Source organism: Mytilus galloprovincialis, chromosome 5, assembly GCF_965363235.1.
Source record: "Mytilus galloprovincialis chromosome 5, xbMytGall1.hap1.1, whole genome shotgun sequence".
NCBI lineage: Eukaryota > Metazoa > Mollusca > Bivalvia > Mytilida > Mytilidae > Mytilus > Mytilus galloprovincialis.
Window position 1 is genome coordinate 38,526,733 of NC_134842.1, and position 27,654 is coordinate 38,554,386.

At 31.6% G+C, this 27,654-nt stretch overlaps 1 protein-coding gene across 1 annotated transcript; it reads right to left on the reverse strand.

The window, feature by feature from the left end:
• Nucleotides 1-465: 465 nt before the first annotated feature.
• Nucleotides 466-26,860, reverse strand: LOC143075773 (amyloid protein-binding protein 2-like). Its single transcript, XM_076251332.1, has 14 exons — nt 26,683-26,860; nt 21,851-21,939; nt 20,744-20,895; nt 17,363-17,486; nt 16,632-16,800; nt 15,993-16,049; nt 10,981-11,013; nt 10,586-10,653; nt 9,899-10,004; nt 7,887-8,011; nt 7,352-7,437; nt 6,608-6,798; nt 5,670-5,835; nt 466-4,608 (listed from the first exon to the last, which is right to left on the reverse strand). Exons 1-14 carry the CDS (start codon nt 26,824-26,826, stop codon nt 4,376-4,378), a joined length of 1,743 nt encoding a protein of 580 aa, XP_076107447.1. The 5' UTR covers nt 26,827-26,860; the 3' UTR covers nt 466-4,375.
• Between the last annotated feature and the right edge of the window lie 794 nt (nt 26,861-27,654).

Sequence of the window (27,654 nt, forward strand, 5' to 3'; positions counted from 1 at the left end):
CAATCCCAACCTTCCTTTTGTGGTCATAAACGTTGTGTTAAAATTTCATTGATTTCTATTCACTTTTACTAAAGTTAGAGTGCGAAAACTAAAAGTATTCGGACGACAACGACGAGGCAGACGACGACGCCAACGTGATAGCAATATACGACCAAAAAATTAAAATTTTTGCGGTCGTATAAAAAATCTTAACTTTTTTTTCAAGTAGTCACTGAACCATGAAAATGAGGTCAAGGACATTGGACATGTGAATGATGGAAACTTCGTAACATGAGCCATCCATATACAAAGTATGAAGCATCCAGGTCTTCCACCTTCTTCAATATAAAGCTTTTAAGAAGTTAGCTAACACCGCCGCCGCCGTCGGATCACTATCCCTATGTCGAGCTTTCTGCAACAAAAGTTGCAGGCTTGACAAAAACTCAGTCCAAAAGGTTCTTCAATACAATGAAACAACACAAAATATAGTTCGTTATTATTTATTTTTTTCACATTTGAATGACAATGACCTTAATGAAATTCAAATACATTGTATATGAACATGATCAATTTCTTTCAAATAAATACTGGTATACATTTCATATAAACTTAAACATCCACATCATCACTAAATATTGTTCTAATGGCTACTTATGTATTAGGTTCTATACAAAAAAAAAAGCAATGAAAGTGTTATAAGAATAGAAAAGAAATGTTAGTAATATAATGCACCTTCATGGTTAATCATTGTATTTTTTTATCATTTTGACACCTATCTGATAAAAATATACTGTACATATAATGCATCCAAGATTACCTACAAGAATCTTTCAACACTACATCTTACTTTCTGGTCTTGTAATTATTACATCAGCCTTCAATTTTCTGAAGGTGTGTATTAATGAAACTATAGAATCCTGAAAGGTCTTTAAAACAGAAAGAATAGAGCATTTTCAGATCCTTGTAAGCAAAATTTGGACACAGTTTGTTTGATTATGATAAACTACCGAGTGGGTGATTAGACAAAAGAAGAAGGGGTAGAGTATGAGTTTAATACCCATTCTATAATGTGAACTGCCATTGAAAATAACAGATATGCTATTTTAAATATTTAGGCAGTGGAGTTTCCCAATAGGGGTATAAATTGGATTTACATAAATTTCAAATCAAACTAAGTTTGGTCTTACTCTATTCTTTCCATTTTTATTTAGCTTATAAATCCATAATTAATTTGCCAAACAGGTACCAAAATATAAAATAGTCCAATTTAAAATCAAATGGAAAGTGAAAATTCAAATTAAAAAATTAACTACTATAACTCGAATATAACAAGACTAAATTTAAATTCTCTGGGAATTTAAAGCTGGATAGTTGAAGACTTCAGAGAAAAAGAGCCTCAGCTCAAATATCAGACTTTACAAATAAGAGATCTTTTGGATGATGGCTTCATTTGAATTCATTATATCTTATTAACCCATTACTGCCACATCAAATATATTGTACTAGAATCCACACCCTTATGTATTCCATAGATAATTTGTAACAAAATTAGACCATTAAAGAAATTCTTAGTGGTATTGAAATATCTAACAGATGAAAAACTTAAAATGACAACCAATGGCAGTGTTAATCTTAGGTATTTAGATTTGATAAAAAAAACAATTGAATTCTTATAAGGAATATAATTAAATTTGTCCAACTTATATATAAGGACTGTTTCAAAATAAATCTGTCTGAAGAATAAGTAAGGAATAAATAAAGGCAACAGTAGTGTACTGCTGTTCACTCAAATCAATCTTATATGCTGGTGGCTGCATTTTCCTTAGAATTTTGTAAGAATTATAGTAAAAATTATCTTTTTATTCTATAAGTGATTGGGTTTTTAGAAATGCCTCCAATGCATTCATGCATTTACAGTGACTTGACTGTAAGTGTTGCTCTTTAACTATTGCAGCACATTCAAAATTCTGACCAAATTGCAATTTGTTTTATAAAACCAAACTGTTCAACTGGTCAAAATTTTGAACAAACTGTTCAATCAAAATGTGAAAGTGCAAGGTGGTAAAATAAAACATACTTACAATCCTATAAGACTTTAACTCAAAACTTAAGACATTTTTATAGCAATTAAAAATTACAACATTTCACCTTTAGTATGAAAATGACTATAAAATATCTATACAAACTGATAGACTGAATTATCACATCAACATTAATGTGGAGTTAAAAGTCTTATAGGGTTGTAAGAATATTTTATTCTATCACCTTGCACTTTCATGATTTGACTGTGGTTTTCTACAGCAGTTTATTCAAATTTCTGACCAGTTGAACAGTTTGGTTTCATAAAACAAATTGCAATTTTGTCAGAATTTTGAATAAGTTGTATAGGTGGAGAGCAACACTAACAGTCAAGTCACAGTAACTCTGGAAAAGTCTTGAAGTAATAATGGATATTGTCACAATACATATTTGAGATGCATGCCTCAGATAAAGCAATTTTTTATTCATTTTAAACATTTTTAAACATCCAAGACATAATACACATCGAATTAAAGCCTTTTAGAATGAAAAGCGTGAAATTATAGCTTCAAAGCACTATGGAACACTATGAAAGCCTGAAAATAACCCTTCACCAGCTTTCAAGTGACATCATTTGTTCTGTAGAATCAATTTAGAGAGGTCAAAATATAGGAACACTACAATTTTGCCATCAGTGCAAGAGTAATGCAACAGGTAGGTTTAAAACTATTGACCAATCAATGACATTGAAACAATTTGAATCTGGATAAAGACAAAATGTCATGTTGGCCAAAACCAAAAGATGAGGTTAATATGAATACTATGGATTTATAAACATTATATTTAAAAAAAAAAATCATTATTTGTTTTATAATTCTCAATATCATGTGTTTTAATTTTTGTGTCAGTGCAATCAATTATTCAAGTTTTAATCATATAAATGAGCAAAATAGTAAAAAAGGAGGAAATGTCTAGACCAGAAAGATCAGAATGTATTGAATGCTACTTAAAACAAAGGTTTATGAAACTGTTTTTGGTCATGTGATAAAAAGGATATTATGTTTTTCTTATTAAAAAAGTTACTTCTGATGATCCCTATTCATGAAAATGTTCCCAAGATGTCCTAATAAATTAAAAACGAAACGAAAATAAACTACCTTTTTTGAATTTTTCATTAGACCATCCAGCTAAGGATCTTATTCATTCAAAAACTTACAAGTCCGTGAACTCTGTAAATAATTTGTTAGCATGATTAAATCAGCATCACAATTACAATGTAAACATGATCGATCTTGTTAAACAAGGAATAAAAATAACACATCTGGAAGCTTCACCATATCTTATGCTACAGAGGTTAAAACATTTTTAAATTGTGGTAGTCAGATACCTAAAACTGCTGTTCATAAATAGTATGATTCATAATTTGAAACTTCATGTCATATCATCATTCATTTAAAAAAAAATCTGGACCAAATCATATTATGATTTTTGTCAAGTAGTTATTTTTTTCAATTTTAAAAAAGATTATTAATAGTACTATTGAGTATTTTAGTAAAATGTAGCAAACAATTCTATCAGCACTTTATAACAGTACATATCTATATGATATATATCACCAGTATTATATAAAATCACAGAATAAATCAAAATAAATTAAGACTGTCTATTCACAGCCACTAACAAACATTGAAAGCACTCTCCTATAACCATGGTATCACAATCAACAAGCTTAAGGATCACAAAACATGAAAACAACATGTTAAGGATCACAAAACATGAAAACAACATGTTCTTCACCGTTTTGGCAAAATCAATAACATTATTTCTATAAAGTTAATAGCATATTGCTATTCACAATAACAATTGATAATTCTAATCATAAATCGTCTGTACAAGAGTACAGTCAAACTGTACAACATACCAGTAATCTGAACAACAGTACAGTTAATCAGTTAAGCTGTACAGTCAATATGTCCAACTGTACATTCAACTTATACAACAGTACAGTCAATCTGTAAAATACAGTCAAACTGTCCAACTGTACAACAGTATAGTCAACCTATACAGTAATACAATCAACCTGTACAACAATACAGTCAAACTGTCCAACTATAAAGCAGTACAGTCAATCTGAACAACAATACAGTCAAACTGTATAGTCACATGATCACTCATAATTAAACATAAAGCAGCAAGCTGAGACATCAACATTTTCGTATAACAGTGATCATAAATATTCATGATTACTCCACTTCGTATAATTTGTCACTCACAATCAATCTTCCGCCAACTTTGAAAGTGAGGATTCAGGTTTTCGTTTACAATTCTTCTTCCACAAACACTATCAAAACCAGTTGAATTACAAATTTGTTCATTTTCAAGAAACGTCACCAAATACACTTTGTACGAGTTCCGGTAAAGTCAATTGTGGAGTAAATTCTAGCGGTTCCACTTCAGCCTGGTTTGTTCGATCTCTGATCTGGTTCCACTGTTGTAAGACATTATGATAATGTTCAGCCATGGCGTAATTCTTTATTGTTCTATAAAGTCTTAAAAGTCCTCTGTAATCATATTCTAAGCCACTGTAACCATCTCCAAACAGATGTTTACCTGTTAAAATAATCCTTAGATGTAGATATTATTGTCAGATTGTGTTATTATACAGAATTATATTGTTTAAAACACAATGGAACAAAACAAATTAAAAAAGCTAAATGAGGATGGTTATAAAGAATTATTTTTGTTCATGTATTACTGTATTTAATATTTTTATTTTAAAACTACATGTATGTGTACAAGCTGAAGGGAAATTATTCATTTCTTGCATGCAGATGACCTTAAGCTTATCAACATAGAAAAACATAAACCATCATCTTGCAGGTTAAAAATAAAAAGGCGGAGATTAACCTTATTGAACAAAAGGTGTTCAGAAAAAAGATTTCATGAAACAGAAATGGACATTGTATGTCTTGTTGTCAGACAATTTACAATAAAAAAAAATTTCAAAATTCACAAACTGCTTCATTTTTTAATAAAATAACAGGATATTTGAAAACATAAAGGCATCTTTGTTCATCAACATATCAAATAACTAGCACTTTCTGATGAAAGACCTTAGAATTTTACAGAGTAAAGGAAATTAAATATGTTCATATCAATGTGTAGATTTATTTTATGAAATTATATATTAACACATTAGATGTAAAAGAAGATTCAATGTCAACTTTTTTTAAAATTCTTCAGTATCAGTAACCGTTAAAGTGGCTTTTTGTCAAAGCTAGTCAAAGCTGGGTTATGTGAGAAGATGTGGTGTAAGTGTCAATAAGACAACTCTCCATCCACTTTGACTTTTGGTCTTTTTCTTTTTTAGCCATGGTGTTGTCAGTTTATATTTGATTGAGAGTTTGAATGTCCCTCTGGTGTATTTTACTTCTCTATTATGTTCATCAAAATCAATGAGAGCTTTTCTTACAAATAACATACATGGCACAGGACCTAAGAATACACTCCAACTCTGGGTGGGTGTAATCTTTAGATATGCAGAGGAATCAGAAGTGAAATTTTTAAAATTTGTTTCCAGAGGTGGTTATCCCATTTTGCAAGTGCCTTCCGTTAATGGAACAACACTGACTATTTATCCGTCAAACAGAACAATTTTGTTTTTTACTAACCTATAGCTATGGATCGGAGATAAAGTTTCTCAGCCTCATCATATTTCTCCATATCATAGTTATATAAAGAGGCTAAATGTCCTATGGATAATGCTACTTCATAATCATCAGAACCTAAAATTCTCTCTTTAATCTCTATTGCTTTTAAATGCATTTCTTCTGCTTCCTACAAATACAGTAAGACGAAATCAGAAAAATTAAATTAATCTAAAAGCATTTAAATATATCTAAATTTTTGTATCAGAACCCCTTTCAGGTCTCGATGACCAGAAATAATTTCATATTATCCAAACAATAAACTTTTTTTAACTAACTTCAGCTAATTTACAATCATTTTTTTTAGCAAAATCCTGTCTTGAATGTAAGCACTTTTCGTTTCCCCCTGTACCAATATGAATATGTATGGGTTTAGCTCATTGTTGAAGGCCATTTAGTTACCTAAAGTGGTTGACTTTTATTCCACTTGGTCTCTGTTGGGGTGTTTTCTCTGATCCTGGCAATTATACCACATCTTCTTATTTCTATATTAACACATTTTAAACTTCAAATCAAAGATAACCTCTCTTATAAGATCACATTCACTAGTCCAAATATATAAGTTTGACTGTATATATAATTTACCATCCTTTAAAGTGGTACCTAACACTACAGGGAGATAACTCTGTAAAATTGGCTTAACGTTTTAATTACATTGTGTTGTAAAGGGAACATTAAGCTTCTCAATGATCAAATTTGGTGTTTGTCAAACTACTATATAATCAGTGTAATTTATCTGACAAAACGGTTGGTTCAAAATTTTTGATTTTTTTATATTTTTGTTTAAGGGTCAAAGTCAATACTTTGTCAAAATTTTATGAAAATTAAACGAACCAAATTTATTTAAGTGAAAGTGTTGGGTACCACCTTAAAGAAGACTTTATATTTTCATACAAACTTACCGTATATCTCCTCATAGATTGATACAGTCTACCTAAGTTTCCATAATGTTTAGCCGTTTGAACATTATTTTCACCAAATGCTTTCTTGGCGAGAGCAAGGGACTGTAAATGTAAGTCCTGAGCTTCTTGTAAGTATCTGTCTTCATCTTCCTTATCATGGCTGTCTATTGCTATTTCTTCTAAAATCAAAGCTGAAAACACAAAATACAATTATTTATTCTTCTATTGTAGTTGATGAAACATTTGTAAACATTGTAGGACTAGACCAATATCATAGAAAAAGAAGTCAGATAATAGGTATTAGAAAAATGCATTAATTTTATCAATTTTCATTGACTTTGAACTTGCCTTTAGTGATTATAAGAACACAGTTTGTGTCTTTAATCTTTTTAGATTGTGTGGATCTGATGAGTAAAGTATCTTAAATTATTTTTACAGTTAGTATTCATGTTGTGCTTTTCTACCACTGGTTATGAGAGGTTCGAGCACTAGTAAACTTGTTTGACCAAGCCAGAGTCTGGGTCTAGCTGTCAAAATCAGATCAAAACCTGTTCAGTAGTGGTCTTATCTTATTTTTTCTTTTATTGTTTTAAAAATAAATCAGGCCATTGGTTTTCTTGTCTGAAATTTCACTTTTTATCATAAAGGGGCCTTTTATGGCCTATTAACAGACTGGGTTTTGTTCACTGTTGAATGTCATGTTTTCTATCTATAGATAATAACAAAGGTAGCCTAAACACTGACCTTTGACCCTTTTTGATGATGAAAGCAGTAAATGATCTTCAGGTAAAATTAATCCTAAGATGTCAATAGCCATCTCAGCATGCTCCCTGGAAATTAAAAAAATAAATAATTAACAACACAGATCTATACACTTGGTAGGTCACTTTTTTTGTATTTCAGAAGTGATAAGAAGAAAACATATTTAAAGAAAATTATTTATTTAGATATGAGTCATGTGAGTTTCATTCTATGGTAAACTTTTAAAGATTTACCCTTTTCACTTAAAGGGTGAAAAGTCCCTAGAAAAGAGATGAACAGTAAAAATATTGTGACTTTATTTCCTTAACCACTACATCAACAAACATTTTTGAAAATCAATCAATTTTATTTTGCTGTGTGAAGCACTTTGTCTTACATAGTCTGCTCTACTCAGTAAAACTTTGTCCATAACCTGAATTTATTTGTCAGTACCAAGTTTGAAGCAAATGTATTTAACATTTGAGCTGTAAAAACATGTAGCTTGAAGGATCTTTTGCATTACACATCAAGTATTTACCTAGCATCTCTAAATTTCCCTGAGCTGTATTCTGCTACATACGATGAGTAGGCCAAGTCTTCATGTGCTACAGCTACAAACAGATTCTTTCCTCCAAATACCAACATTCTTATGTCTAATGCAATCTAACAGTAGAAATATATTCAAATCTGAACACTCTTTAATTTGATAAAATAAATCATATAGTTATTGACCATCTGAATAAACAATTATTTGTTATGGTACTGCTTCAAAGTACAAAAATTCTGAAAACACCTCCATATAATGATAGTTACATTTTTTTGGTACTATAAATCACATTGTTCAAAGAAGAATGAGTTGTCTATTGGCTTTTATGCAGGCTTTGACAAACTAAAGAAATGAAATATCCATGAAAATATGATTTTTCCCTTAAAATCTACTAAAATTGGTCCCGCTGAAAAAGAAATTAAATGAATCCATAGTACAGTAGACTCCGGCCAATCGGATACCCAAAATGTCAGCTAAAAATATCCGATTGTCCGATATATTCAATTAGCCGATGAACGTATATTCCTCCAAGTTTTTTTTCAAAATTGACAGACACGACCCTAAGATACCAATAGCTATTATAGCTGCTTTATTAATGGAAATTTGTAACTAATCTCAATGTTTTTTCAGGTACAAGTTCGGATAATTTGGTTGATTGAGTAATAGATCGATCAGTTGATTATAATGTATTTTGCTTATCTATCAGTCTATTGATTTTTTAATTATGTGTTGATTATCTGAATAAAATATGTACCTCTTAAATAATGAGACTTGTTGTTTTTGCGTGATTTGTTTCATTTGTGTGTTAAAACAGGTAAAAGTTAAAAATAACTATGAATTCTCGGAAGTAGGCCACAGGTAAATCTATTAATAGCTACGAGTTCTCTGAACTATAATCGAACTGGGATCTAATTTTCTACAGTTTTTTATTTATGAAACACATTTCCAATTTCAAGTAATACAACTATTTTTATGATTATAAAATTGGACATCAAGATGAGTAAAATTAATTTGCTTTTCTATATTATCTGTCATGGTTCAAAATAAAAGGCTGAATATTATGTAAATTAGGAAAATGGCGTACGTGTGTACAAGTTACATAATTCTATTTCACCTGGGATATGCTATTGACACACGATTCCTTATTTTTACACGGGACTTCTATATATATTTTAATAAATTGTTGAGAAAGAGGTACATTTCATTCATATTTAATAAACATTGATGAAAATCATGCACAGTTTATCATTTCTGTCGTGTACTTGTTTGTGAAGTAAATGATAACGATCACATTTGGATAAACACATAACAAACACATCTTAGGCAAAACATAATATCAGATTCATAAAATAAACAAGACAAAAAGAAAAAATATGTTTTATTTGTCTATAAAAGATCGTTTTTATTAATAAAATGAAACATTTCTGTACTGAAGTTTTCTTAAACTTCGTAATGGCGCAACTTCCGGCTTCATTTCCTGTCAAGAAAAATATGAAATTATTTCAAAATATTCGATTGTACATGGTTTTCACACATTTTTCATGAATATTCCTATCCGATTAGCCGATATATTCTAATAACCGATATTCGATTACCCGATGTATTTTGACTGAAATGTATAGGGAATGGTTCGGTGTTTTGAAATAATATTACAATAGCCGATATATTCGTTTAACCGATATCCGATTAGGTGGAGTCTACTGTATACCAAAATGTAGTCACAAATAATTCCTTCAAAGTGGATTTAATTTCACATCACTTTTCTTCAAAATCTTGGGTTCTTTTAGAGATGATATTATATTCATGTTCATATCTCATTATCTATATTTGTGTTGGGAAGATATACCCATTTTTAGATGCAGTATAAAACAAAAAATCAATGTTAGAAATACCAACATTTTTGTAATGGGTTGAAAACTGTAAAAAGGGTTCTGTAAACCTAGACACTCCCTTCCTTCTAACCCTTATTCACATTTGTGGTTTTTATTTTAATTTAGTCTTACCTGGTAAACTTTGACAGCAGATGTAATAGAGTCTACATTTAATAAATAGAAACCATAATCAAGTAAGGCATCAGCATACGTGGGATGGCGAATGCCAAACTTCTCTCTAAAAACATACAAATTACTCTGTTAATTCATTATATAATATATCACTATTGATTAAATACTAAATACCTTGTGGAAAAACTTGTCTATTTTAAGTAAAAAGTCAAGCTGACTTATTGATTTCTTTGATTGGTTGTGAGAATTTTGTTGGTTTGGCTTCTATTTTTTTTTTACCCATTTTTGTTTTGTTTGTTTTTTGTTAGGGGATTTATTTCGTTGATGTTGAGTAATAGGTCCATTGGATCAGTTGTAATCTAATTAAAATATTTGAACATTGTAGATATTTTTTGTCATACACAATGTTACTATAATAAACATAGTTGCATTGTATTATTTGTTATCTTCTTTTATTCATATGTAACACTTTCCTGTTTTTTGCCTCAAATACAATTATAAGAGTTGTCCATGTTTTCAAAACCTTGAAATCAGGATCAAAACCTTAATTTGGTATAGATTTTGTGAACACAGTTTTAAGGTGATTTGAACATTACATGTACTTTGAAAGTACCAACATGTAAATCTTAATTTTGGATTTTTTTTCTGTACAACATCAAGTATTCGTTATGTCTAAACTTCACATACCTAGCAAAAAGCACTGCATGCTTGATCAATGTTTCTGCTCTAATGAATTCCCGCTTTACAACACAAGCCTTGAAAAAGAATTATATACATATGTAAGATAGAGTAAAAATATGCTTTCATTTCCAGTGTCATTACAAAAAAAAATCTTATCAAATATTTCTATCAAATTCACTATTAAAATGTATAATCTATGATGATTTGTCAACTCGTCCTAAATAACTTGTCTTGTGATTAAGGTAGTGTCATAGCTAAACTTTGAACTCTGAAAATGGGTTTAATTTCTTAACATGAACCTTTTGTCCTAAATCAATATAACTTTAATAATTGACAAATAGTTGTTTGAAGTTTCCACAGATTCTTCCAAGTTTGGTTTTTATTAGAAATAATATAATTACCTTTGAACATTGTCTCAACACACTGACTAGGGTCTGAAAATAAAAACACATTAAGAGATATAATCATTATTTAAGAATTGAATACTTCTTTTTATAAAAAACTAGAGGCTCTAAAGAGCCTGTGTCGCTCACCTTGGTCTATGTGAATATTAAACAATGGACACAGATGGATTCATGACAAAATTGTGTTTTGGTGATGGTGATGTGTTTGTAGATCTTACTTTACTAAACATTCTTGCTGCTTACAATTATCTCTATCTATAATAATATTCAAGATAATAACAAAACTAGAGGCTCTAAAGAGCCTGTGTCGCTCACCTTGGTCTATGTGAATATTAAACAAAGGACGCAGATGGATTCATGACAAAATTGTGTTTTGGTGATGGTGATGTGTTTGTAAATCTTACTTTACTGAACATTCTTGCTGCTTACAATTATCTCTATCTATAATGAACTTGGCCCAGTAGTTTCAGAGGAGAAGATTTTTGTAAAAGATAACTAAGATTTACGAAAAATGGTTCAAAATTGACTATAAAGGGCAATAACTCCTAAAGGGGTCAACTGACCATTTCAGTCATGTTGACTTATTTGTAAATCTTACTTTGTTGAACATTATTGCTGTTGACAGTTTATCTCTATCTATAATAATATTCAAGATAATAACCAAAAACAGCAAAATTTCCTTAAAATTACATATTCAGGGGCAGCAACCCAACAACAGGTCGTCCGATTCATCTGAAAATTTCAGGGCAGATAGATCTTGACCTTATAATCAATTTAACGTAGGTCAGATTTGCTCTAAATGCTTCGGTTTTTGAGTTATAAGCCAAAAACTGAATTTTACCCCTATGTTCTATTTTTAGCCGTGGCGGCCATCTTGGTTTGTTGACCGGGTCACGCCACACATTTTTTAAACTAGATACCCCAATGATGATTGTGGCCAAGTTTGGTTTAATTTGGCCCAGTGGTTTCAGAGGAGAAGATTTTTGTAATAGATTACTAAGATTTACGAAAAATGGTTAAAAATTGACTATAAAGGGCAATAACTCCTAAAGGGGTCCACTGACCATTTCAGTCATGTTGACTTATTTGTAAATCTTACTTTGCTGAACATTATTGCTGTTTACAGTTTATCTCTATCTATAATAATATTCAAGATAAATAACCAAAAACAGCAAAATTTCCTTAAAATTACCAATTCAGGGGCAGCAACCCAACAACAGGTTGTCCGATTCATCTGTAAATTTCAGGGCAGATAGATCTTGACCTGATAATAAATTTTACTTCACGTCAGATTTGCTCTAAATGCTTTGGTTTTTGAGTTATAAGCCAAAAACTGCATTTTACCCCTATGTTCTATTTTTAGCCATGGCGGCCATCTTGGTTGGTTGGCGGGGTCACGCCACATATTTTTTAAACTAGATACCCCAATTGTGATTGTGGCCAAGTTTGGTTTAATTTGGCCCAGTAGTTTCAGAGAAGAAGATTTTTGTAAAAGATTACTAAGATTTACGAAAAATGGTTAAAAATTGACTATAAAGGGCAATAACTCCTAAAGGGGTCAACTGACCATTTCGGTCATGTTGACTTATTTGTAAATCTTACTTTGCTGAACATTATTGCTGTTTACAGTTTATCTCTATCTATAATAATATTCAAGATAATAACCAAAAACAGCAAAATTTCCTTAAAATTACATATTCAGGGGCAGCAACCCAACAACAGGTTGTCTGGTTCATCTGAAAATTTCAGGGCAGATAGATCTTGACCTGATAAACAATTTTACCCCTTGTCAGATTTGCTCTAAATGCTTTGGTTTTTGAGTTATAAGCCAAAAACTGCATTTTACCCCTATGTTCTATTTTTAGCCATGGCGGCCATCTTGGTTGGTTGGCGGGGTCACGCCACACACTTTTTAAACTAGATACCCCAATGATGATTGTGGCCAAGTTTGGTTTAATTTGGCCCAGCAGTTTCAGAGGAGAAGATTTTTGTAAAAGTTAACGACGACGGACGACGGACGACGGACGACAGACGACGGACGACGACGGACGCCGGACGCAAAGTGATGGGAAAAGCTCACTTGGCCCTTCGGGCCAGGTGAGCTAAAAACAGCAAAATTTCCTCAAAATTACCAATTCAGGGGCAGCAACCTAACAACTGATTATCCGATTCATCTGAAAATTCCAGGGCAGATAGATCGTGACCTGATCAACAATTTTACTTCCTGTCAGATTTGCTCTTTATGCTTTGGTTTTTGAGTTATAAGCCAAAAACTGCATTTTACCCCCATGTTTTATTTTTAGCCATGGCGGCCATCTTGGTTTGTAGGCTGATTTACAGGACACATATTTTTAACTAGATACCCCAATGATGATTATGGCCAAGTTTGGTTAAATTTGGCCCAGTAGTTTCAGAGGAGAAGATTTTTCTACAAGATTACTAAGATTTACGAAAAATGGTTAAAAATTGACTATAAAGGGCAATTACTCCTAAAGTGGTCAACTGACCATTTTGGTCTTGTTGACTTATTTGTAGATCTTACTTTGCTGAACATTATTGCTGTTTACAGTTTATCTCTATCTATAATAATATTCAAGATAATAACCAAAAACAGCAAAATTTCCTTAAAATTACATATTCAGGGGCAGCAACCCAACAACAGGTTGTCTGATTCATCATTGGTTTTTGAGTTATAAGCCAAAAACTGCATTTTACCCCTATGTTCTATTTTTAGCCATGGCGGCCATCTTGGTTGGTTGGCGGGGTCACGCCACACATTTTTTAAACTAGATACCCCAATGATGATTGTGGCCAAGTTTGGTTTAATTTGGCCCAGCAGTTTCAGAGGAGAAGATTTTTGTAAAAGTTAACGACGACGGACGCCGGACGACGCCGGACGACGCCGGACAACGCCGGACGCAAAGTGATGGGAAAAGCTCACTTGGCCCTTCGGGCCAGGTGAACTAAAAATGTATTAGCTTACGATATAAACCTATCAGCAACAGGCATGGGGTAATCGTAATCAGTAATCGTAATCAGCTGTAATTGATTACATTTTGCAGTGTAATCCCATGTAATCAGTAATCATGTCATTTCTGATTACAAGTAATCGTAATGTAATCGATTACATTGCAAAAAACAGGTGTAATCATGATTACTTTTAGATTACTTTAAGATTACATTTATATGATTACTTGCTGATTACAAATCTTGTGTATGTATGAAAATAGTTTTTGATAGACAAGATGAAAATAAGAAAATGTAAAGCTTGAATGAAAAATCATGAAATTAGTATTCACAATGATGGGACCTTGTTTAATGTGATAAATTGTATCATCTATATAACAAATTTGTATAATCAAGTGCTTTATTTTGTGAGATTGAGCTCTTATGATACAAGAATATGCCTTGAAAGCATTGTTTTTCCTTGATTGAAAACTTCTGATATTAACTCCAATTTTATGTAAGTTTACTCAATATTTTTACAAAAAACTACATTGAAATTCAAATGCAGAAAACATTTAGTTCAAATTTGACTTTGATGGTAGACATAAATATATGAGCCCACTTAATAATTCAAAATGGAAGTTAAAACCAGATTTCATTTATTGGCAAATTGAATAAATTTTGTTTTCCATAAATTCGTGTATAATATGTGCATTCTAATTTTTATTCTTTATTAACTTTGAGCCTTAAGGCTCATCAGTATAAACAAGTACATGTACAGCGTTAAATATGGCATAATATTACAAACAATATGCATAGTAAATAATAGGTGACTTCAGGAGTTTCATCAATACAAAATATCTTTTATTACAATAAACTGTTTTCTAATTTAAAGTGAAATGTATATTTTCCTAAGTAACAAAGCTGTTTTCACCTGACAATAGTTTTTTAATTATTAATTAGATCAAGTATTAAAAATTTTCAAACAAATAATGACAATCAACCACTTTTAACTTGATTGATATTGTTATTAAGACAATAAAATTTTAATACCCAAGCTCACCTATTGTTTGTTGAAAAAAATGGAAGTAGTGATTAACACCTGTAAAAACATTAATGGATGTGTCAATTATGTCCCAACAGACAATAAAACTATACTTAATTATTTTTTCCTTATTTGTTTAGGTTTTTTGTTAATTAGGCAGTTGGTTAAAATTTGTACAAAAAAATAAAGTTATATCTTTTACATATAGAAAGGACACTTGTCTATAGCTATTTTATCAAATTACACATTTTACACTACACTTGTCTATAAATTCTTTTAAATAAGATGAATAAATTAAGGCTTTTATAAAAATCACCAAAATTAGCTTTTTTGTGAGGATAAAAAGTTATAAAAAAAACTTTGATATTGCAATATACAATGTAATCATAAGTAATCTAAAGTAATCATGATTACTTTAAAGAAAAGTAATCTAATGTAATCGATTACATACAAAATAGGGTGTAATTGTAATGTAATCGATTACATTTTATTAGCAAAGTAATTGTAATTTAATCGATTACATTTTAAAGTAATCGACCCCATCCCTGATCAGCAATGTTCACTTAATTATGTTACACTGTACTTAAATCTTTGAAAAAACTTTTTATTGGTATATATACATGTAAATTGGTTTTGTCACAAATAAATTAAAAATATACTATATATTACACACTACTACAATCTGAAGATACCTTTATTTTTGCATTGCACAAGGTCATGTTTACCTATGAATGTTAATGAAGTCTTTACACAAAATCCATTGGATGTTGGATGTGTACTGATTGATATTTTATTTCAAACTTTTTTTCTTAGTTGTTATAAGCTTTGAACTAGCTGTCAGTAAATGTGAGTACACTCAGATCTGTACTACATTTCTATTTGTTGTTAGGGATGATGAATTGATATATACCACGCCACGTTCTGTCTTTGTTTGATGTTTTGTTTAGATATGATAAGTTAAGACTTTTTTAACTAATTTTTATAATTTGTTGTTTAGTAAAGTTCAATATCTACTTACCTTACATGGAAGAACTGGTGACAATTCATGAACAGCAAGTCTGCAGAATTTCATTGCCTAAAATATGTTCATTTAGTTAAATCTAAGTATCAAATGTAATGGGTTTTATTCTCAAATGGCAAACTTGTATTGGAACATGATTTTTTAGTACATGCATCAATTACATCTTTTATTCTATGTATATCAATTCTGATAAGCAAATTGAAATTAAAAAAAATATATTCCCTTTTTTCTTCTTTTTATAAATATTACAAGATATGTATAACAGATCAGTTTTGATAAAAATTTCTCAGAAATTTCATAAATTCTGTTGTTCAAAAGAGGAGAAACCATGTTTTGAAAATGACAAAGATATTCACTCAAAAATTTATATTATTCAATAAATTAATGCCCAAGACAGTAAGAGGATGCAAAACTCACAAAAAGTTAAGGGTCTTATAGTGGTAATTTCAGTAGATAAAATTGTACTACAATTATTTACATCTGGCCTCATTTCTAGTTTCTGGTTCTAAAGAATAGTGTCTTATTCTATTGGTCCTACATCGAAGTATGAAAATTATTCCTTTTTTGTTAATTATCAAGAGATTCATGTATTATTGTGTATGACTATAACCTTTATCATTGCTACTGACAGCATACCTCATTATACTGACTTTCAGCAAATAATAGAGCACAACATTCTGTATAATAAGCTGCAGTATTGACCTTGACCCCCTGACTGGTGACCTTCTGTAAGATCTGGGAGGCTTGGTGACTAGTGCTATTGGCTTCTGTGTATTTACAGTTAGCATTCTGTACATGCAATAATCTGAAAATAAAGTAAAGAGTTATTTCATACATCTATTTAAAATTTCAAAAACTTCAAATGGTGTTATTTTTCCCTGGTTGATTTAATAAAGTTTAAAGCAATCAATCTTAGTCTGTGACATCAAATATCTCCCATTGCATAAAAAGTACTTTTTTTAGCATCTACAATGGCAGAAAAATTCAAAATGTTTGTACTGGAGACAATAATATATGTATCTAGCAAAATATATGTCTGCTGTTTTTATTTCATATAATACCAAAACTAAAGACTCCAATATCATGAAAAAGTCTCTACCAATCATCTGGTCCTTATCCATGACTTATCTGATAATAGCATGAGTTTCATCGAATGTTGTAATACTTTCGTGTTTAAGTGGCGTTGACAGCCGAGAAATCGGCATATAACGGAATTTCGCCATCGGCTGACACTTTTCTAAATCATGAGTTAAGTACCTTGTGTTATATTAAGGTATATAGGATTTATTTGTCTGAGACAAGTGCCTGTGTATTTATTGCACAGCATAATGTCATAAAACAACCTCAATGTTTTATAAGATACTCACTTAACACAACATTCTAATGCTCTACACTGACTAGATATTGATGTTTCTGTTTGTGCTAGATCTAAACAGACCCTGTAGACCTTCTCAGCAGCAGAAAACCATCCTGCATCTCCCAAAAATCCACCTATAAGATACAAAGAAGAATGTCTTTAGTTTACAATATGATCAAAACAAACATACTGTACCCTACATTCTGAAACAAGAGTGCACACACTGAAATGTCTCGCCTTCTTTACTAATCATTGATATTATGTTGATAGTCCTAAGTATAAAGCGTTATTACAACTGTCACATAAACTTAACATTAAACAAGATAGTTAAACAAAGACCAATGAACCATGAAAATGAGGTCAAGGTCAGATGAACCATGCCAGGCAGACATGTACAGCTAACAATGCTTCTATACAACAAATATAGTTGACCTATTACTTATAGTTTAAGAAAAATAGACCAAAACACAAAAACTTAACACTGTCCAATGAACCGTGCAATTGAGGTCATGGTCAAATAAAACCTGCGGGACTGACATATAGATAATAATATATTTCCATACACCAAATATAGTTTGGCATATTATATTAGATAAAAAGATCAAAACTTAAAAACTTAACTTTGACCACTGAACCATGAAAATGAGGTCAAGGTCAGATGACATCTGCCCGCTAGACATGTACACCTTACAATCATTCCATACAACAAATATACTGTGAAAGTACTTTTATTCGTTGGGTACCAATTTTCGTGGTTTTCGTGGATGACTTTATCCACGAATTCAAGTGTTCAACGAAATAAAACAACCATTGTCCAAATCAAGACATGGAACGATCCCCATCGGTAGGTTTGACTATTGATATGATCTAGAGAATATATTGAATAACGCCAAATCTGGGAATACGTCTTTAATAGCAGTAACAGAACTACAACGCCATGCAGGATTATACCCATTTAATCTTTAACAACCTAAACTGTACAACTTTTGATCTTTTAATTCTCATAAAAAAAATATTTTTGATCGATGAAAGTCAGATTTCCGGTATTGATATGCTAGTATGATAAAGTGTTCATTTTATATCTTCACAGTTCTCGTACATATGGGAAATAATAATTTCATGCTGGGCTTGATTTTGATAAGAATTATTTGACAATTCAAGATACGTTTATAGCATTTGTTTATGTTACTGTTTTCTTTAGGTGACATGTTTATGACCTAATTAACACCTTTGATGGTCTTTAATCTGTTGATCACTTAACGGGTTAATTAGTGTTATCACTACGATTTACATCGTCAATGTTTACTTTGCAATTTTCTTCAATCTTAACTATAAAGGCTTTAATTTTTCATTTTTTTTTAGAAAGCTAAAATCCACGAATTTAAAAACCCACGAACATGTAAATATTGCTCAAACCACGAAAATTCATACCCACGAATTAAAGTACTTTCACAGTAGTAGACCTATTGCATAAAGTATGAGAAAAACAGACCAAAACACAAAAACTTAACTATAACCACTGAACCATGAAAATGAGGTCAAGGTCAGATGACACCTGCCAGTTGGACATGTACACCTTCCAGTCCTTCCATACACCAAATATACTAGCCCTATTGCTTATAGTATCTGAGATATGGACTTGACCACCAAAACTTAACCTTGTTCACTGATCCATGAAACGAGGTCGAGGTCAAGTGAAAACTGTCTGACGGGCATGCGGACCTTGCAAGGTACGCACATACCAAATATAGTTATCCTATTACTTATAATAAGAGAGAATTCAACGTTACAAAAATTCTGAACTTTTTTTTCAAGTGGTCACTGAACCATGAAAATGAGGTCAAGGACATTGGACATGTGACTGACGGAAACTTCGTAACATGAGGCATCTATATACAAAATATGAAGCATCCAGGTCTTCCACCTTCTAAAATATATAGATTTTATGAAGTGAGCTAACACCGCCGCCGCCGGTTAGCCGCCGCCGCCGGATCACTATCCCTATGTCGAGCTTTCTGCAACAAAAGTTGCAGGCTCGACAATAAAATGAGCGTTTATCATAGCAAATCATTTACCAATTTTTCATATCTTTAAAAACATCACAATGATCTGAGCTTACTGTATGTCTTTTGGTTGTTACGGTCATGAGGTTGCTGTCTCATTGATATATCTTCATTTATTAAAATCCAACATATACATATATTGAAGTATACCTGCAGCTCTTATAAATAAAATTTCTTCTAAATTTTCCATTTCAAAACTTGATATGGTCCTTCTTTTTTACTTAACATTACCATAAACTATGTTATACATTTTATGTACTGTTTCATTATAGCTGTTTTTCATTCGGCCATTTCAACATGTACAATTATCATGACCATGAAACATCTGATAAATTATAGAATAAAACGTTTTTTTATTTTGTTTTTGACTTTATAAGCAAGAACATCAAACATGCCTGCAAGGGTGAGCTAATAATGTTGGTATCAAACAAGAATGTGTCCATAGTACACGAATGCCCCACTCGTACTATCATTTTCTATGTTCAGTGGACCGTGAAATTGGGGTCAAAACTTTAATTTGGAATTAAAATTAGAAAGATCATATCATAGGGAACATGTGTACTAAGTTTCAAGTTGATGTAACTTTAACTTCATCAAAAACTACCTTGACCAAAAACTTTAACCTGAACTTCGCACTATCATTTTCTATGTTCAGTGGACCATGAAATTGGGGTCAAAACTATAATTTGGCATTAAAATTAGAAAGATCATATCATGGGGAACAAGTGTACTAAGTTTCCAAGTTGATTGGACTTCAACTTCTTCAAAAACTACCTTGACCAAAAACTTTAACCTGAAGCGGACGGACGAACGGAGGCACAGACGGACGGACGGACGAAACGGAGGCACAGACCAGAAAACATAATGCCCCTCTACTATCGTAGGTGGGGCATAAACATAAAATTCCTAATTTCTTTATACCGGCAATTTCTTCTAACAATGTTTTTGCGGTTGAGAATATGAACTAAAATGAATAAATTAGTAAAATTACTTTTATGTTTAACAAAATGTTGTGATTATAACCAATTCATACTCATTTATTCACACTTAGACAGGCAGTCCACAGACATGATAGTTACCTAGAGATAACCCTAGCTGGATGAGTATTTACCTAGAGATAACCCTAGCTGGATGAGTATTTACCTAGAGATAACCCTAGCTGGATGAGTATTTACCTAGAGATAACCCTAGCTGGATGAGTATTTACCTAGAGATAACCCTAGCTGGATGAGTATTTACCTAGAAATAACTCTAGCTGGATGGGTATTTACCTAGAGATAATCCTAGCTGGATGGCTTTTTGTTGGTCAGACAGAGTTGAATATTTACCTAGAGATAACCCTAGCTGAATGGCCTTTTCTTTTGAGGACTCATCATTGCACGTTCCTGTGGAGAACTGACCAGAAAATGCATCTGCTAATATATTGGAGACCCTCACACCATGGTCCATCAATGCTTGGAAACAGTGGTGAAGTAGGTGTCTAGAAACAAAGAAAGTCAACAATTAATTCAAAATACATATTTTTTATGATTTAAAAGTCTTTTACATGTAAATTATTAAGGGCTATTCCAGAAAAAAATGTATTGGGGGGTTGGAAGGCACATTATATTAATAATACATGGGTGATGGGTATCAGAGCAACTTTTCACACTATAATGCACTATAAGTCTCAGTTACAATTGTCTGGGTGGCGGGTGCTGACAAAAAGTGCCTTCCAACCCCCCAACCCCCCCCCCTACATTTTTTTCTGGAATAGCCCTAACTATTTTTCACATGAACTATAGCATGTATAGTAGAAAAAATCATAGTCTAGTGTTGACGACAACTTTGACCTGTCTCATATTTCTCTTTCTTCATAAGGGTTGTACATGTACATACTTAGATTTATAAATGTTTTCAGAAAATGTCTTTTAAACACTCAACTAAGAAATACTGAAACGCTTTTAAACGTGCATGGCTGGATTGCAATGATTACATAATTGACTGATTTTCTAGTCATATTATTTTTTAAATGACACCTTTTTCAGAAGAATAAAAATTTTCATGTTAATAAAATGCAAATCTAAAGACAAAACAATATAATTTAATTTAGGATGCAACACATTTTCTGATTGGCTGACATTGTTTTGTTTATCAGCTCATAGGCATAATTTAGTCATGTGACCGTGACATCATCAACATTTTTTCATGGTTTACTCTGGTTTAAAATGGAATTTAGAATTAAATTATAAGAAATAACTGTAATATTTTTTCTGTCTATTCCAAATAACATAAAAAATGTGTTGTAATGTAGCGTAGTGGGTTATTCAGATTGTACCACATTTCTTATGCTATTTCTTCATAGACCGAAAAAATATTACAGTCATTCCTTAAACAGTGCATAAATATAGCCAAAACTTTATTAAAATATACATGTCTAGTTTCTAAAATCATACCTTTTGTCATTAACATTTAAAACCTTCAGGAAAGTATCCAACTCTGAAAATTCCATACCAAGTTGGCATAATCTTCCTTGATTATACAACTAGAAAAAATGCATAAATACTAGTTTAAGTTATAAGAATGTATATGTTCAATGAACTGTTTATACTATACATTGTGCATATAAAACATTAACAGCTGTTATCCTAGACTCCTAGTGCTAGCAAGGTAAAGGAAGTGTTTTGATATTTAACTGATTATAGTTTCATCTTTCAATTTGGCATTAAATCATTTTGCGTTTTTAGTAATTAATGTCTTATCTAGTGGATTTAAGTGAATACGCTTACATCTCTGGCTCAGTATAGAAAACTAGATAAAAGGAACTTTAATTTTGACTGAAAAATATTCATTGCTATTGTACAACATGTACAAGTTAAATGAAAAAAACAATTTTTACTAAATATTCATTGCTATTGAACAAGTTAATTGAACAAACAATTTATAAACAATTTACATACATCAAAAATAGAGTATACAAAATTGTGGGCTCTACAAAAATAACCCACATAAGTGATATAAACAAAAAAAAAACAAAAAAAAAATTTTTAAATTTAAAGTTTTGAAAACATATCTTATAATGAATATGAATATCTTAAAAGTACTCACAGAACAGATACTTTTGATAGTATCAAATTTCAAAATAATGAATGAAACAAACTTCCCTCATAATTCTGCGTTTATAGAATTAACATGATTAAAAACTGTAGTTTTATAAATATGTTACATAATGTAGTAAATAAATATTTTTAAACATGCATAAAAACCCTGACTATCATGACTATGTTTCCTTGGTAATCAAGTCCAAAATAAAGGCAATGAAAACATATCTTATAATGAATATGAATATCTTAAAAGTACTCACAGAACAGATACTTTTGATAGTATCAAATTTCAAAATAATGAATGAAACAAACTTCCCTCATAATTCTGCGTTTATAGAATTAACATGATTAAAAACTGTAGTTTTATAAATATGTTACATAATGTAGTAAATAAATATTTTTAAACATGCATAAAAACCCTGACTATCATGACTATGTTTCCTTGGTAATCAAGTCCAAAATAAAGGCAACAGTAGTATACAGCTGTTCAAAACTCTTAAATCCATGGACAAAAAACAAAATCGGGGTAACAAACTAAAACTGAGGAAAACGTATTAAATATAAGAGAACAATGACACAACATTAAAATGTTACACACACACACACACACACAAACACAGAACCATTATTAGACCATGCATTATTTGAAATTTTTACTAGAAAATGACTAAATACATGAAATTGCCATGATTGTAAAAATATTATATAGGATATTTGAAAAATGAAAAAATCTACTTTCCAAGTAATTTTTTTTTTTGCCACCTCTTAGCATGTATTAATTTGACATTTTTATTATCATGATTATGTGACTAAACAAAGTTTTGCAAATATTTACTAAACCGAATACAATTTTACTAGTCTTGTGCATCAGACTTATGACTAACAGTGCAGACTGATTTCTACCTAGGAATATTTGTCTAATCAAAGAGCAGAATGTTCTGAGGGATACGATTGCCATATAGTTTTCATTGACACATGTATAGCAGTTCTGCCAACTTTTCATTAAGCAAATTAGTGAGATTTGGCCAAAAATAGAAAAGATCAAAGAGGAAAAATTGATCCAAGGATACTGCTGCAAAAAAGCATGAACATGCGCGAGTCTCACGCATTTTTGGCAGCCCTGGCCTTGATAGTCCAAATAATTATGACGTCTTAAAAGGCTATTATATTTTTTTTCTTTGACGCCCTTCTTCGACGTCGAAGTAAGGCTTCAAAGAAAAAAATTATAATAGCCTTCCAAGACGTCATAATTATTTGGACTATGGCCTTGAAGGCATAAAACTTTGCTCAGTGCTTGGAGCACAAAAATCATGCTCGAAACAAGAAATCAAGCAATTTCATTGGTTGATTTTCGAGTATGAGGACAAAAAAACTGACTCAAAAGTTTTATGACCGCAAGGCCTGCTGGTACAGCTGGATAGTATTACTTTCAAAACTAATTCAACTGCACATGCAAAGGTAATATAAATCTGAATAGTCACTCAACTTTAAAAATAGCTAATCCTGGATACAAGTGTACGAGCAATGTACTTATTGTGTTTTATTTATGTGCTATCAATTCCAAGTTTACTTTCCACAGCAGTCACTGAGAGAGAGAGAGAGAGAGAAGGTATTTCACTTCATAGTTCGAGATTACTCTGATGTCTGACGGCTGATTTGCCAGACAAGCTGGGACCGTGGGGGACTTTTATCCTAGTATACTTAAATTACAAACTTAAATAGTCCCAGTCCCATATATTATATCCAGTAATTGGATGCCGAAATTGAATTTTAAATTGGTGCCGATTTGACTAGATGCCGATTTAACCAGGTGCCGATTTGACTTGTACCGACTATTCACTTCGTATCTTATCACCGTTAATTCTAGGAGGAACCCCATTTCCCAGTCCCATATATTATATCAAATATTATTGGATGCCGAATTGACTTTTAAATAGGTGCCGATTAGACTAGATGCCGATTTAACCAGGTGCCGATTTGACTTTTTCTATGGGTGCCGATTTGACTTGTACCCAGTAATCTCGGACTATTCACTTCGTATCTTATCAGACTTATAACCGTTAATTCTAGGAGGAACCCCATTTCTAACCCTTTAATTATTAATTTCCTTTGGGTCAGTGGGCATGAATCCTTCCGTACACACTCCTCTGTTTAAATTGAGATCGTTCTTAATATAATACGACGTTAATCGACATCTAACGAGTTAATTTTTGTTGACGATTTTGACGTGAAATACTTCTGAAAGGGAGACAACTCGAAACGATAATATGGAAGACTCCATTTCGGCTAAAGGGGTGTTATAGGTAAAACTTCATTGATTTTAATTTAAATGATGCATATGATTTTAAATTATGCAACAACAATATTAAACCCTCAATAGCAGGCAGACATAGAAAGAATCCAATGAGTTTCAAATTAATTAATAAGCGGGGAATCCAGAACAACCACTCAATCTGATACCCCTTGAAATCAAGAAAACTATATGCATGCGCATTAATACATAAACAAACCCGCGACTTGCGATTTGGAACAAGAACGTTTATTTAACTTATGATATGATGAATGAGTCTCAATTTCTTTATGAGAGTACAGTATCAGTTTCATAACGGTAATCAGATATAGAAAACTCCACTTCAGTTCTTACATGACAGAAATAGAATTATCGGAATTCAAAGAACTCTCGCATTTATCAAAACTGGGGAATTCCCTCTGACGTGTTTCTAAATTTATAAAAACACTAAATATAAATACTGCTTAATTATTATTTTCCGTGTTGTTAAAAACACGCATATAAGTCAAGGGAAAAATCAAACATGAAGATTATGAGAAGAACATTACAGGAAAGTTGTTTATGTTCAATCCTTTTGCTTGTTTTTACCTTTTAAAGCAAGACAATCATAAGAATCTGAGATGTTGCTGAATGTTTAGAATAAAACGGTTGACGTGAGGGAATGAGCCCTGAGTCAACGGTAAAAGTCTACAGATTGCTTAAAAGCAATCGTATCCCAAAAATGCTAGTATGTATTTTATCAATGGACATTTTATACTAGCAATTCGAGTTCTGACATACACATTGTAGCAATTTTACCAGGACTGATTTATCTTTTAAAGAAGTACACTTACATGTACATGTATCTTAACTTCTTAAGGATGTACTTTGGTGAGGTTTTGTAATTTGTGTCAAATTTTTGGACTCCTTGGTGTTTTTCGATACAATACAATGTAAAATATTTTGCCACATAACACCAATTTATTTTTTTGTATAAGACTTAATAGCTCATGAAAGGTCATTTACCAAAATTTTAGAAGATTCTTGATTTTCTTTCTTTTGTTTTGAAACCCAAAAAATACCAACGAAATACAAGGTTAAAGTCTGAGTCAGCCTTTTCCCGTTATATTTTAAATCTCAAATATCTCGAAAAGGAGGTCCATGACCCATCAATATTTTTAGCTTATTTTTATCCTCAATTGATGCTCCACCAGCTTATAGTATTAATTTTAACTTCTTAATTTATTAATTTTCACCTTACCTCACCTAAGTACATTCTTAAGTTGTTTTTGTTGTGTTTTTTTTATGAATGAGTCACATCGGATGACCTAAGGTCAACATGATCAATAGACTTAAACGTCATTGAGCAATCAATTCTTGCTGGAACTTTATAACTTAAAGATTGCTACACCTGAATTTACGTGAAGTCTTCTATTTAGACTAATTTGTACAATTTCCTTTAAATAATTGTGTTACATTGCACTGTCATGACATGGAGTGTCATTAGTCATGTCGATTGACCAATCCAACAAACAATTCTTACTCATTAACTTTATACTGTGACATAATTACATTAACATTGTGACATTGCAAATGCAGGAATATCTAAAACTCAAACGAATGAGTAGGACCATTATCTTTTTCATTAATTATTTCACTGACAGAAAGAAAAACAAATTCTAACATTTAAGGGGGGAGGGGGCTTTGTAAGAATTTCAATACTTAATAAGTTCTTGAAGAGATTAAAATCTAGGGAAAATAATTCACAGGCACTTGCTGTAAGAGAGAGGGTCAGTTTGCCATGACATGGAACAATGAAGTGCCTGTGAGATAACATGTGAATTAAAATGAAACGTAAACAAACTCCGAAAAAAGTACACAGAAAGAAGTGACAGATATGGCACAATTGATTAACCTTGTAATAAACATCGAATTGTACACTTTCAGGCAAAGTCTTGACATCTCTCCTGTGTCTATAATATGATGCGACGGTGGCAGACACGGCTGTATTGTACAAAGAATCGGGAACCCAGTCAAGCTGAGCCGAAGCAGACGCCATATTGAATGGCAAATAATTTACTGCGACATCTGGAGGTTGGAGTTGTCGTTCTTTAACCTAAAACAAGGCTAGTTTTTTTTTTACAGATTTCATTAGTTTTTAAATATTATATTCTTTATTTTCTATTGTTGTAATTGTATTTTTGGATGAATTTGTTTATTCTAATTATGTTTGAAAAAATGGTTTGCTCGAATAAAAAAAGAGGAAAAAAGGGGGGTTTATTCACCAATTTATTAGATTATAGTAGGGGGTGGAAAGGGGTACTGAACACGGAAACACGTGAAATAAAAATCGCAAAAACGTTGCACGAAAATTAAAAATCGTGAAAAACGAAGCACGAGAAATAAAATCGTAACTATTAAGGAAAAAAGTACCAGAAGTTATTACTCAGTCGTTCTTGGCGATCATGCAGCCTTTTTTAATGGACATGGAGACCTTGCAGTCTACTTTTAGCGTCCGCTACTTGCATCTTATTTGAAAGAAAAAATATGCATAGTAATTTGATGGACTTCATTGATACCATACATATTACAAAGTAGAATGGTAACAACATACATCAAATTCTATTAGATTACACAAATTTCAGAAGGTATAATTATTATAACACACTGACTGTTTAATCAAACGCGGGACATGCGGGACATGCACGAGAAATAAAGAACACAGCCCACGAAACACGGGAAATAAATAAGGGGAAACACAAAGCACGCGAATCCGCGAGCCAAACATGAGAAAACGAGGAATAAAACGTCAACACACGAAAATACGGGAAATAAAAAGGCTGAAAACGTTGCACGAAAATAACCCTTTACCACCCTCATAGTAGGT